Source organism: Heloderma suspectum, chromosome 1, assembly GCF_057233095.1.
Source record: "Heloderma suspectum isolate Gila_16-S chromosome 1, 16-S_ref, whole genome shotgun sequence".
Lineage (NCBI taxonomy): Eukaryota > Metazoa > Chordata > Lepidosauria > Squamata > Helodermatidae > Heloderma > Heloderma suspectum.
The window spans coordinates 3,079,918-3,092,797 of record NC_139458.1 but is presented as its reverse complement, the minus strand read 5'-3'; the positions used below and the strand labels follow the sequence as shown (position 1 = coordinate 3,092,797).

The window sequence follows — 12,880 nt, the reverse complement described above, 5'->3', positions numbered from 1 at the left end:
AGGTGCCAAGGAGACGCCTCTTTACTTGAAGCTGCTTGGTGTCCACGGGGCCGGCTCTTCCGAGAAGTGGGGTGAAGCCCTTGCCTCAGGCGGTGCATCCTGCGGGCGCCCCCAGTGCTCCAGAAAGCCACGTTGGCCACTCTCCTGCTCTGGCCGCTCTCTGGGCCGCCACCAGCCCGGTGCCTCGCGTTGAGGACCCCTCGAAGTGCAGCGCCACGTGGGGGGACTCTCTGGGAAGCCCCGCTGGCCACTCAGAGAGAGAGCCGTCAGCGCAGCTCTCCAGGGAGCCCGGCCCAAACGCCTCGCTGCGAGGGGTCCTTCCTGAGAGCGAGGCATTGGCAGGGAAGTGCCCCGGGGATCGCCTGTGCTGTCACGGCACCAGCGGTCTCCAGGGCCTCCTCCCACCAGTGTCTCACCGTGGGGGGGGGTGGAGAGGAGGGAGGGGGTGGGGTGGTTGCTGTCAGTTGAGGGAGGAGGCGGAGGAGGGTGGCGATGATGCCAGCGATGGCCAGCGACTGCTGCTCTTTGGGGAAAGGTAAATGGGACAGGAGTGGTGCCAGGCTGCTACTGTGGTGTCGTGGGCATGGGGGGGGAGGAGCTGGGCAGGTGCTGCCACCGCTGTGACATCGTGGCCAGGGGGAGGGTGGGGAGCTGCCGCTGCCTCCACCATACTCACTGGGGGGGAAGGGAGGAGGCAGGGTGGGCGGCTGCTGTCCTTGTCACAGCTGGGGGGGCAGAGAAGAGAGGGCAGGGGCAGGGTGGGAGGAGGAGAGGAGCGGGCTGGCATGCACTGCCACTGTCGCTGTGGCTGGGCGCGGGGGGGGGACGAGCGGGTGGCAGCATGACACGGGCTCCTTCGTCTGGGGCAATGCGATAAATGAAAAGGCTGGAAGCAGACTGAGCGGGATCACAAAGGAGGCGGTCCTCGTGCAGACCCACCGTCAAGATACGATGCCGAGTCAGCCGCCGAGGCTCATGAAGCTGTCAAGGGAGACGCATCCAAGTGGCTTTTCTGTCTCACAGGTAGGGATGTGATGTCAGAGAATTCCGCCACAGATCTCGGTGAGGCCAAATGCCAGTGCATTCAGCCCCCCGAAATCTGCGGCAGAACGGCCTGCCACCCCCTGCCCCCTGCGGATCCCCCCCGGGACGAGACTTACCTGGGGCAGATCTCCCGGGCGGCGGCAGCTGCGGCGGCTGGTCTTCCGACCGGCTGCCGCCATTTGTCTTGTAAAAAGAACAAAAACAAAAAACAACGTGATAGGCGACGTAAAGGTTTACGTAGCCTATCATGGCTGGGTTAAAAAAACAAACTGCGTACGCAAATGATGGCAGCTACGGCCACCGCCATTTGCGTTCCTTATTTTCGGCCGTCTTAGTCTACGTAAATATTTACGTAGACTATGACAGTGAAAATAAAGGGGAATGCAAATAGCGTAGCGGGTGCTATTTGCGTCCCTTTTTGATTCGCCGTTTTAGCCTACGTAAAGATTTACGTAAGCTAAAACGGGAAATCAAAAAGGGACGCAAATAGCGCTCACTACGCTATTTGCGTTCCCCTTTATTTTCGCAGTCCCCCCCCCAGCCCTCCGCGGCCGGAAATCCGGCTGCGGACGGCTCTGGGCTGGGCCTGGCCAGCTGCTCCGTGGAGCTGCCGCAGAGCACAGCCGGCCATCAAGGATTCCGGGGGGGAGGAACGGATCGCCTCCCCCGTCGAGGATTCCGGGGGGAGGGGCAGATCGCCTCCCCCCCCCCATCAACATAATCCGCAGAAAGGTGAGTACATCCCTACTTGCTGGTGCCTGAAGCAAGAAGCAGGATGAAAAATGGCTGCTCCAGAAAAGCCCACACGCCCTGATGGGTCAGCCGGATCTATTCTGTGCCTTGTTTGCCCACTTTGTCCCAAGACACATGAAACATCCAAGAGGGCAACGTCCATGTCCCCTGCCCCACCGAAAAAAGGAGGATCCCCCCCCCCCCCGGGACTGAGTCTGCCCTTTAGCCACAGAATGTGCCTGTGGAAAATTGAAAAAAGGGAAGGGGAAGGAATGGGGACGGCTGGCTCCAACCCTGAACACGAATACTCTGCTGCATTTTGTTGCAGGCTCCCCTTGTAACCTCTGTTCCCAATAAAGCTCTCTGCTGTCTTGACAATTCATTTCTGTTTCCATAATGCTGAAATGCTGAAGGTGCTCGCTGATCCGGGCAAGGTCTGAATCCGTAAGTTGTAAGGCGGGGGGGGGGGGGAGCTTGTGGCCCTCTAGACATGGTCAGTCTCCAACGCCCATCAGCCACAGCCAGCATGGCCAATGGTGAGGGATGACAGAAGCTGCAGCCCACCCACATCTGGAGGGCCACCGTTCCCCACCCCGCCGTGAGGGGATCCCCCTCTTGCCTCAGACACAAGCGCACTGGGCTGGATGGCACAAGGCAAAGCAACAGCCGCTTAACCCCTGAGGCTGAGCACTCCCCGGATCCACAGGGCTGTGGCGAGGGCTACAGTAGGGGGTGTAGAGTTCTTTGAACACTCAAAGGCACTATGTCAAGATTAAGCAGGAGTTGTTGTCGTCCTTATGACCCTCCTCAAAGCCACAGCGACAGGGAGAATCCAAAAGGTCTAGTAGTTTCATCTCCACCTGGAACAGGTCTTTTGTCAAGCCAAATTGCTCATTCCAGAGCACCCCGCCCCGCAATACTTTGCATAACAACAGGGAACAGTGCATTGTTACTGGGAAAATTTCCCTCCAGCTACTATGAGGATTGCAGTTAAACTCAGAGGAAACTGGGATTTCGGCGGGGGGGTGGCGGCGGCAGATGACATCCCTGTCTCTGCCAAGAAACAGAGCTGTCCCTGTGTCCCTGCGAGGCCTGGCTCCACGACACCACTGGCTGGGGTGCACCACATCCTACGAGGTTGCTTGGATTGAGGGGGCACAATCCAAGGGTGGCTGCTGTCACCAGGTGTCTCTCCTGCAACCTGTTCCTTAGCACTATTGAGCCAATAGGCAGCTCAGAAGACATTTCAGGCCCAGAGATGGATGCTACCAGTTGGTTCCAGCATGGAAAATGTTTGGTGGGCCATTTCCCCCTTCTGAATACCTCCCAAAGTCTTCTTACCCATCTGGGAATTGGTGACAGATTCTGGAAGCCTTGATTCCAGAGGCAAATTTCCTAGAATCCATCAGGCTCTGGAGGGTTCTAGAAGAAAGCAGGCCTTGCTGCACTTACCCAAAGAACATACAAAATGTTCTATAATTCTCACCAGGATTATATCCAAAGGCCTTAAAGGCTGAGCAGTCTCCAAGAGGAAAGAGACCCTCTGCATGTCACTCCGCACTGCGCATCAGACCTCCGTAGATTACTGAGCTGCTGCACCTGTTCTATCTCTGTGGGTTTGAGAGAGATTTTTTAAAAACTCTCCCGCTTGTAACTGGCAATTTTCTCCAGGCTGCCTGGGCAGTTTGAAGGGCTGGCTTGCTCAGAGGCAAGGAGATAGTGCTTTTATGAAGCGCGGCCCTCAGCGTTCCTTCCCCACAACTCAAAGATGATAAAAGTGTGACAAAGGCGATGCGGTGATGGCTGAATGATGTGCGCTCCTTGGTATCTTCCTTTTATCCTCACTTTCGGAAGCAGGGAAACAACTTAAAAGAGCGGAAGGGTTCAATCAATATTTAATTTCACAAACACTGAGAAATGCTGAAGCCAGGAAGGTGCCCAGGAAGAGTGAAGACTTCTCACTTTCCCTTCCCCATTCTGTGATCACTGTGGACCTGAGGGAGCCTTGACCATCAAGTGGTCAAAACCTGGGAAAAGGCTCAATGGAGCAGCTCCAGGAGCAACGCAAGCAACCAAAGGAAAAAAAAACACAAAGCAGGGAGGGGGGAAATATGCTGTGGTCCTGAGCTGCTTCGAGCCATCACTCTGGACAATGGCCAGCTTGACTAGTAGGCTGCCCTGTTTCCAGTTTTCCGAGCCTGTTATTGGCAGGAATGGGGGAATCAATCAGAGATTTCTGAGCTCCCCTTGGAAAGTACTTCAAAGCTCATTTCAGCTCAGTCCTGCTTGTTTTCTACCTGCTCTTCAGCTTGCTTGAATGGGGGAAGTGCGCACGTTGAGCGGGGCCAGTGCACTTTTCTGTGTTTCCCCCCGCTGACTACAGTGTGAAAATGCCCATTTTTTAAAAATGCACATTTCAAAGTGTGCAGTTAAAAACAATACACGTTTTTCAAATGCGGTCACAAATGTGGGGATTTGGCAGTATTTCTCGAGGAAACAAAACAACAGCGCCCGTTCGCACTTGGGCCCGCGAGTGGGACGCGCCTGCGATGTGCGAACAGACACGAAATTCTCAAACATCCGTGATTATTGAGCAGAGGGAACTGCGGTCCACTCTGCGGCCGGGCCGGGCCGGGGCGCGCGGGAAGCCCGGCCCAATAGGCCAAGTGCGCCCGCGCCGAAAGTCCGGCGCCGGCTGCGGGCCCCGCTGCGCTCTCGGGAGATCGGCAGGAGCGCGGCGCGCCGCCCGGCCCCAGCAGCCTGCCGGCGCCTCCCTGGGCGAGCGAAGGCCTGGCGCGGCGCGGCGCCGCCCGCTCGACGCCTCGCCGGGGCCGTCCCGGCACTTCCGCCGCGCCCGCTGCCCGCTGCCCTGACCGGTGCGTCGCCCGAGCCTGTCCGCGGGAGGGCCCGGCCCTGGGCGGGCGCCCCGCGCCTGGCGTCGCCGGCGCGATCCACGTCGGCGGCGGCCGCGGCAGGCGCTTGCGCGGGCGAGGCCTCCGCTGGCCTCCGCTGCCGGGCCTGCCAAGGCCGCGGCGGCGCTGCCCCGGCCCGGGGGCGGCCGCGGCGCCCGGCCCCCGCCAGCCAGCCTCCCCCGCCTCGCGCACAGCGGCTCGGGCCGGCGGCCGCCCCGGGGAGCAGCGCCCGCCCGCCCGCTCGCGCGCCTCGGCTGCGCGGCGGCCTGGCCTGGCTCGGCTCAAGGCGCCGCGAGCCGGCAGGGGCGGTGCCGCGCTCCGCGGCCGGCGAGCTCCGTCGCGAGCAGCGCTCGGCGGTCCCCAGCGGGGAGGCCCGCCGGCGGCCGCCAGCTCTGCCCCGCAGCGCCCGCGAGCGGCGCGGCGGCGGGCGCGGGCGGAAGGCGCGCGAGGAACGCCGAGCCCGCGCCGCGCGAGGGCGGAGGCGAGCGGCCCGCCGGGCCCGCGTTTCACCGCCCCGATGCGGCGCACCTGCCCCGCAGGCCGCCCGTGGCGGGAGGCCGCTCCGCTCCGCTCCGCTCCGCGCCCGCGGCTAGCCGGCGCGCCTCCTGCTCCGCCCGGCAGATGGCGGCCGCCCGCAGGGAGAGCGGGCCGCCCGCGCCCCCCCCGGCCCCGCGCGAGCCTCCGGCGCCCCGCGGCAGGGCTGTCGCAGTCGCGGCGCGCCGCAGAGGCCGCTCGGCGAACGACGCGCCGCTCTGCGCCCCCGGCCAGCCCGGGTGAGTGGCAGCCCGCTGGAGACCTCGATGGCCGAAACGGCGGAGACGAGGCAGCGTGCGGCAGCCGCGGGGGGGCTCGCCGGCCTGCGGCGGAGGCAGATGGGCTTCGCGGAGGCTGGCTCGGGTGCCCGAACTGCGCGTGCCCTCCGCGGCTCACAGTGCGAAGGAGCGCGGGAGGCTCCTCGAGGGAGACACGTGTAACGGACCAGCACAACCCCCCAAGCAACGGGGTTTTACTGCAGGGTGTTCGTGTGTCTGTGTCTGTGTGTGTGGGGGGGTAGTTCTTAATTTTAAAGTTTCATTAACAATGTCACATTACATAGTATGTTGTTATATTGGATGGTTACACCATGCACGCTGTGACCCTTCCCCAATGAATGCCCATTAGGTGTTCATCAGAAAGGCGCGTCCCTCCCTCCACATGCAGAGATGCATGTATGGACAGCCCCCCATGTGTAGAAGCTCTCCATGTATATGTCTGAACAGGCAGAGAACTCTTTCCACTGAACAACGAATGGACATTCGCCGTGGCAGTGTGGCACCAGCACGGGGCCAGCAACGCATGGCCCTGTCATCCCTCCACGCTTTCATGCGCTGCATGTCAGGGGACCAATGCACCCTTACTGTACTTAGCCTCCTAGGGTTGGCATGGTTCAGAAATGAAGCAAATAAGTATTGAACAAATAAACTTTGGGGAAGCCTTGATACAGTGCCAGAGAAGACTGAACTGATCTGGAGCAGGTATGTCCACCAAAGAAGGCTAGAAAGGAAGGATGTTTCCCAGCCTCCTCAGACCAGCAGACCTAGACACCAGGAGGCTTGACCAGACTCTCCCAGAATCTGGTGAGACAGACATGATGTCTCAGAATGGAAGTCAAGAGGGACATAGAGACGTCCAGGGTGGCCCAGCAAGAGCAATCTCAACCTCTCCTAGTCATTGTTCAGTCGAGTCCAGCTCTTCGTGACCCCATGGACCAGAGCACACCAGGCCTTCCTGTCCTCCGCTCTCTCCTGGAGTGTGCTCAGGTTCACATTCATTGCATCGGTGATGCTATCTAGCCATCCCATCCTCTGCCATCCCCTTCTCCTGTTGCCTTCAATCTTTCCCAGCATCAGGGTCTTTTCCAGAGAGTTTTCGCTTTAGGTGGCCAAAATATTGGAGCTTCAGCTTCAGTATCTGTCCTTCCAATGAGCACTCCGGGTTGATTTCCGTTAGGATGGACTGATTTGACCTCCTTGCAGTCCGGGGGACTCGTAAGAGTCTTCTCCAGCACCACAGTTCGAAAGCATCCATTCTTCGGCGCTCAGCCTTCCTTATAGTCCAGCCCTCACAGCCATACATTGCTACTGGGAAAACCATAGCTTTGATTAGACGGACCTTTGTCGGCAAGGTGATGTCTCTGCTTCTTACTATGCTGTCTAGGTTGGCCATAGCTTTCCTCCCAAGGAGCAAGCGTCTTTTAATTTCATGGCTACAGTCACCGTCTGCAGTGATCTTGGAGCCCAAGAACATAAAATCTGTCACTGCTTCCATTTCTTCCCCTTCTATATGCCAGGAAGTGAGTGGGCCAGATGCCATGATCTTCGTTTTTTTAATGTTGAGTTTCAAACCAGCTTTTGCACTCTCCACTTTCACCCTCAACAAGAGGCTCTTTAGATCCTCTTTGCTTTCTGCCATAGGGTGGTATCGTCTGCGTATCTGAGGTTGTTGATAATTCTCCCGGCAATCTTAATTCTGACCTGTGATTCATCCAACCTGGCATTTCTCATGATATACTCTGCATATAAGTTAAATAAGCAGGGTGACAATATACAGTAATGTATGGCTGTGAGAGCTGGACTATAAGGAAGGCTGAGCGCCGAAGAATTGATGCTTTTGAACTGTGGTGCTGGAGAAGACTCTTACAAGTCCCCTGGACTGCAAGGAGGTCCAATCAGTCAATCCTAAAGGAAATCAACCCTGACTGCTCATTGGAAGGACAGATACTGAAGCTGAAGCTGAAATATTTTGGCCACCTAATGCGAAGAGAAAACTCTCTGGAAAAGACCCTGATGCTGGGAAAGACTGAAGGCAAAAGGAGAAGGGGACAGCAGAGGATGAGATGGCTAGATAGCATCACCGATGCAATGAATATGAACTTGAGCACACTCCGGGAGAGTGCGCAGGACAGGAAGGCCTGGCATGCTATGGTCCATGGGGTCACAAAGAGTCGGACACGACTGAACAACAACGTATTCCTTTCCCAATTTTGAACCAATCGGTTGTTCCATGTCCTGTTCTTACTGTTGCTTCTTGACCCTCGTACAGGTTTCTCAGGAGACAGGTAAGGTGGTCTGGTACTGCCATCTCTTTCAGAATTTGCCACAGTTTGTTGTGATCCACACAGTCAAAGGCTTTAGCGTAGTCAATGAAGCAGAAATAGACGTTTTTCTGGAATTCTCTTGCTTTCTCCATGATCCAGTGAATGTTGGCGATTTGATCTCTAATTCCTCTGCCTCTTCGAAACCCAGCTTGTACTTCCGGTAGTTCTCGGTTCGCATACTGCTGAAGCCTAGCTTGTAGGATTTTGAGCATCACCTTGCTGGCATGTGAAATGAGCGCAATTGTGCGGTAGTTTGAACACTCTTTGGCGTTGCCCTTCGTTGGAATTGGAATGTAAACTGACCTTTTCCAGTCTTCTGGCCACTGTTGAGTGTTCCAGATTTGTTGGCATATTGAATGCAGCACTTTAACAGCATCATCTTTTAGGATTTTAAGTACCTCAGCTGGAATACTGTCATCTCCGCTAGCTTTGTTGTTAGTAATGCTTCTTAAGGCCCACTTGACTTCACTCTCTAGGCTGTCTGGCTCAAGTTCAGTGACCGCACTATCATGGCTATCAGGGACATTCAGATCTTTCCTGTATAGTTCTTCTGTGTATTCTTTCCACCTCTTCTTAATCTCATCTGCTTCTGTTAGGTCCCTGCCTTCTTTGTCCTTTATCATGCCCGTCTTTGCACAAAACATTCCCTTGAGATCTCCGATTTTCTTGAAAAGATCTCTAGTCTTTCCCATTCTATTGTTTCCTCGATTTCTTTGCATTGTTCATTTAAGAAGGCCTTCTTAACCTCTCCTCACATGTACATTATGGCTACCAGCCTCTCCTCACATGTACATTATCCATGACATTTGGTTGAGTGAACAGGACAAGAGGTTTTCTGGCCTGTAGAAACTAATGTAGAAGACACCGTATCTCCAAATGATTTTTCTGCAAGAATAGTGTCAATAAACTGTTATGAATACTTTAACATTTACAGAGACAAGTCTATTAAACTGGATAGGTACAAGAAGTTTCACTTTCAGCAGGTGAGATGAAGGAATGCACACTGCTAAAAAGTGAACTCTAATTTCCAATGTAATATTGTCATTAAATTACTGTAAAATTAAAATGGAGCTCCCTCAGGAACTGAAAGCGATTATATGTCAGAAATGAAGAGATTGCAATGAATAAAGGCCACATCTGTTTAGCTAATATCATCACGTTGTGAACACTGAAATGCAGGTCCATAATTCATCCTGCTTTTTTAAAATTTCCCTGTAATGATTTCTGCTATGTTTTTGTAAGTGTGCGAGTGCTTGACAAACGGAACATCATCCGCCCATCCTGGCAGGGTGTGATTAAGAAAAAGAAAGAAACAATAACTTACAGAAACTTAGTCAAGGGAAGATTATGCAGACCACACATCTGTCTAGTTGCCTTTTCCTTGAATTTCCAGTGCACGATCCTTGCAGGGCTTGGACAGCCCTGTCCAACTTGTGACTGTTAACCTGAAATTGCAACATGGGGCCATTTTAAAAATGTTAGCTTGGACATTATTTTTACTTGTATTTTCTCTCAGATTTTGCTCTTTCTCTCTTTCCTTTGCTCTACTCTTTTCCACCTCTCCAACATCTCCTTTCCCTTCCCTCATCCTTTCCCTTCCCTCACCAACTGCTGGGTGTGGTGCTGCTGGGATAAAGTCAAGACCAATTGTGGGTTGTGACCCACCACTAAAGAACAAAGAACATGGCTGGACTGTTCAGCTTAGCGAAAAGGCGAGTGAGGGGAGAGATGACTGTGGTGAACAAAATGATGCGTGGTGTGGAGGAAGTGGATAGGGAGCGGTTTTTCTCCCTCTCTCATAATACTAGAACCCAGTGGGGTCCTCCCATGAGGCTGATGGGTGGGAGATTCAGGACAGATACAAGGAAGTCCTCCTTCACACAGCACAGAGTCAAACTGTGGAATTCGCTACCACAAGATGTAGTGATGGCCACCAATTTGGATGGCTTTAAAAGGGGGTTAGACCAATTCACAGAGGAGGATAAGGCCATCAATGGCTGCTGGTTATGAGAAAATGACATTTTTATTCAAGCAGGCCTTTGGCATGTAAGCTGGTCTGTTTTATTCTCTTGTTGTTGTGTTTTAGCTAGGGCTGTGCAGGGACCCCCCAGCCCACTCAAGAGGCAAATTATTTGGAGCTTCTGAATTGGCCCCAACCCGCCTTGGGCAGATACGGAGCTGGGCCAACCCACTTCGGCCTCTGCATCTGAAGCACGATCCGGACAGCTGAAGTGCCCCCCCAACCTGTCCTGCACTCGCCCCCAACCCAGCTGCGCGATCCCCCTGCCCCTCCTTACCTGGGCCCAGGGGGAGCAGCCACTGCGGTCTTGCAGGGAGTCCCCATTTTCTTTTACGTGCGAGTCTTCTTCTTCCGGTAAGTAAGTGGTGCGTAGATTGCAGCCATACAGGGGCCGTGTACGCATTTACGGCTGTGAGCTGTACACCATTCCCTTATCGATTGTGATGGCAGAGGGAGCTCCCCACGGCCGGGTCTAGGTAAAGAGCAGGAGGCTCGTGCAGCTGGGTGGGCGGCTGCCTGGATCGGGTCGAAGCAGTCTGAAGTGCTTTGGGAGCGGCCCAACCTGCTTCAGGCGTCTTCAGATCCTTCCAACCTGCTCCAGAACTGGACCGCTTCAGCCTGAATCACCCCAATCCACTTTGGGGTTTGGGCCGAAGAGGTGCACAGCCCTATTTTTGACTGTGTAGTGTATTTACATAAATACGTTATGTGTCTTGCATAAAATGTATTTATTTGATTACTCTTTTAACACATCTTTATTTAAAAAAATAATTACTTCCTATGATTGCTAGCTGCCTTGAGTGCCATTTTCTTGGTGAAAAGTCAGGGTACAAATCAAATAAATACATACATAAATAATGGGTCTATGCTGCCTCTCGTATCAGAGGCAGTTTGCCTCTGTAAACCAGTTATATGGCAACACGAGCAGGGGTGGTGGGTGTTGTTGCAGTCATGTCAGGGCCTGCTTCAGGCTCCTTGGCCCATGTATGAACAGAATGCTCAACTTAATGGGCCCCTGGGATGGACCCTCCATCACCAGGAGTTCGGGCCACATGATTCTGGCAGAGCTTCATGTCTGCTGCCGTATACAATGGCCCTTAGAGACCATGAACACCTATCGGAGCTGGGAGCAGGTTCTCCGAGGCGTTTCCCAGGGCTTGGAGCTGGTTGGGAATATTGAGGATTGGGACCGCTCCTCCACTGAATGATGGATTGTGGGGGGACGGGCATGGAATTTTCAGGTTTGTAGGCAAATGCCTCCCCTCCTGCCAGTGGTGCCATGGGCCCAGGCTTGCAGGGGTGAAGCACTGCGATGTTTTGGTCAACAGGGACAGTGACCTCACCTGCCGCCTCCGTGACTCCCTGTCCCCTCTGAGCTTCGCTGCGATCCTCACCATCGCTGGGGACAAGGTGGATTTTCCCAGGAATGAGGTACTGGTAATGGGCACTTAGGATGCATTTGCTTTATTAAAAAAAATCTGCTCCTCGTGGAGATGAAAACTGCTAGAACTGGGTTGCTGACTTTGATACAGAGTTTTTCTCCCTGGTTCTGGAAAAAGAAACTCCTGGTAAATCTTGTGGTATTAAGCTGTCTCAGGACATGTTGTGTCTCTCTCCCTTTCTCATGCAATCTCAGGTCCCTCCAGCCAAAAGCCAACATGCTAATTGCTACTCTGTCCTTTGCCAGCTGACTATTCTATGATCGTTGACTGATCCTAACAAATTGGGCATTGTGCCATGTACTGCTGTACTCACACGTAATACACAACACACACACACATGCGCACCCATTTCAATACAGCTGCCAGGATCCTGGACTCTCCTTGGGGGCATGGCTATTGAGATGGCCATGATGAGAGTCTGCACTTCAAAACGGAGCATGGCTGAAGCTGCTCAACTTGACTCCTCTGAGAAGTCAGGCAGAGGGATAAAGGCACACGGGGAAAGCCACAGTCATTCCAGACAGGCTGTTCTAAATGGTCCCTGTGGCCATTCAGCATGCAACTCTGTGGCTGCTTTTAGTGATCAACTTCATCCTTGACCTGGATGTTCTTTACTGGCTCTGTCGCTTTGGAAATGGGATGCTTTTTTGTTTTTTGCAGGGGATGGGATCCTGCCCTTTGTCATTCCTGCAACAGCTAGCAACCTGGGCCTTTGTTCATGGAATGGGAGATGGCCGAGGTGCTCCTGCCCCAAAGCCAGCTCCGTCACTTCTGCCACTGCTGCTGCTCCTACCAGAACACCAGGAATCGTCATGCAAAAATCGATGCTGAGAGTGGCGGACAGAGATCAGATCCATCAGTGGCTGTCGCTTGCGCCTATACCTAATCGAGAGTGCGCACAACCAGTCCCTGAAGCTCAATTACTTCTAGGAAAAGGGACATTAAAGGGAACGCTTCAGAACGCGCCAGTTCAGCTGCACACCATAGAAATGAATGGGCAACACACGGAGTTTGCCTGGCCCGTTTCATGCTACTAGCTCAGTTGTGCTGAAGTCAACTGGATGAAAATAACACTAGTTCCCATGCTCAGCCTGTAATTAACCCTAGATACATGTCCCTGAAATACTTGCACAGTCCTTCTCTGTTTATCCCTGCCTCTACTTCCCTCTGTTTCTGCTGTTATGTTGAGTTATAGATTGTAAGCACCTCAAAGTAGGGACCGGTCCTCTTGTACTTTGCAAGGTGCTATGCATACTGATGGCTGCTGCTGCTGCTGCTTCAGCAACAACAACAACAAAGTGGCCCAGAGACCTCACCGAAGCTGGTATTCCACTGGTTGTACCATGTAATGATACATGCTGATGTCATCCAGCGAAGTTGCACCAAAGGAGATCATTATGGAATGATCTCCCTACTAAGACCTGTCTGGTGCCAACAATGTCATCTTTTTGGCACCAGCTTAAGACCATCCTCTACACCCAGGCCTTTAATGGCATAGGATGGGGCATTTATGCCAGCTGTCTAAACAGGTCTAGTATTTTATTGAAATTGTTTTAAAAATTTGGATATTTCATAGAATCATAGAATAGTAGGG

General features: G+C 53.8%; 1 protein-coding gene across 1 annotated transcript; it reads left to right on the top strand.

The window, feature by feature from the left end:
• The first annotated feature begins 3,567 nt into the window (after positions 1-3,567).
• LOC146356805 (uncharacterized) lies at positions 3,568-12,410 on the top strand. Its single transcript, XM_084840794.1, has 4 exons — positions 3,568-3,572; positions 4,461-4,652; positions 11,173-11,275; positions 11,947-12,410. The coding sequence occupies exons 1-4, from the start codon at positions 3,568-3,570 to the stop codon at positions 12,115-12,117; spliced, it is 471 nt and encodes a 156-aa protein (XP_084696920.1). The 3' UTR covers positions 12,118-12,410.
• Positions 12,411-12,880: the final 470 nt, after the last annotated feature.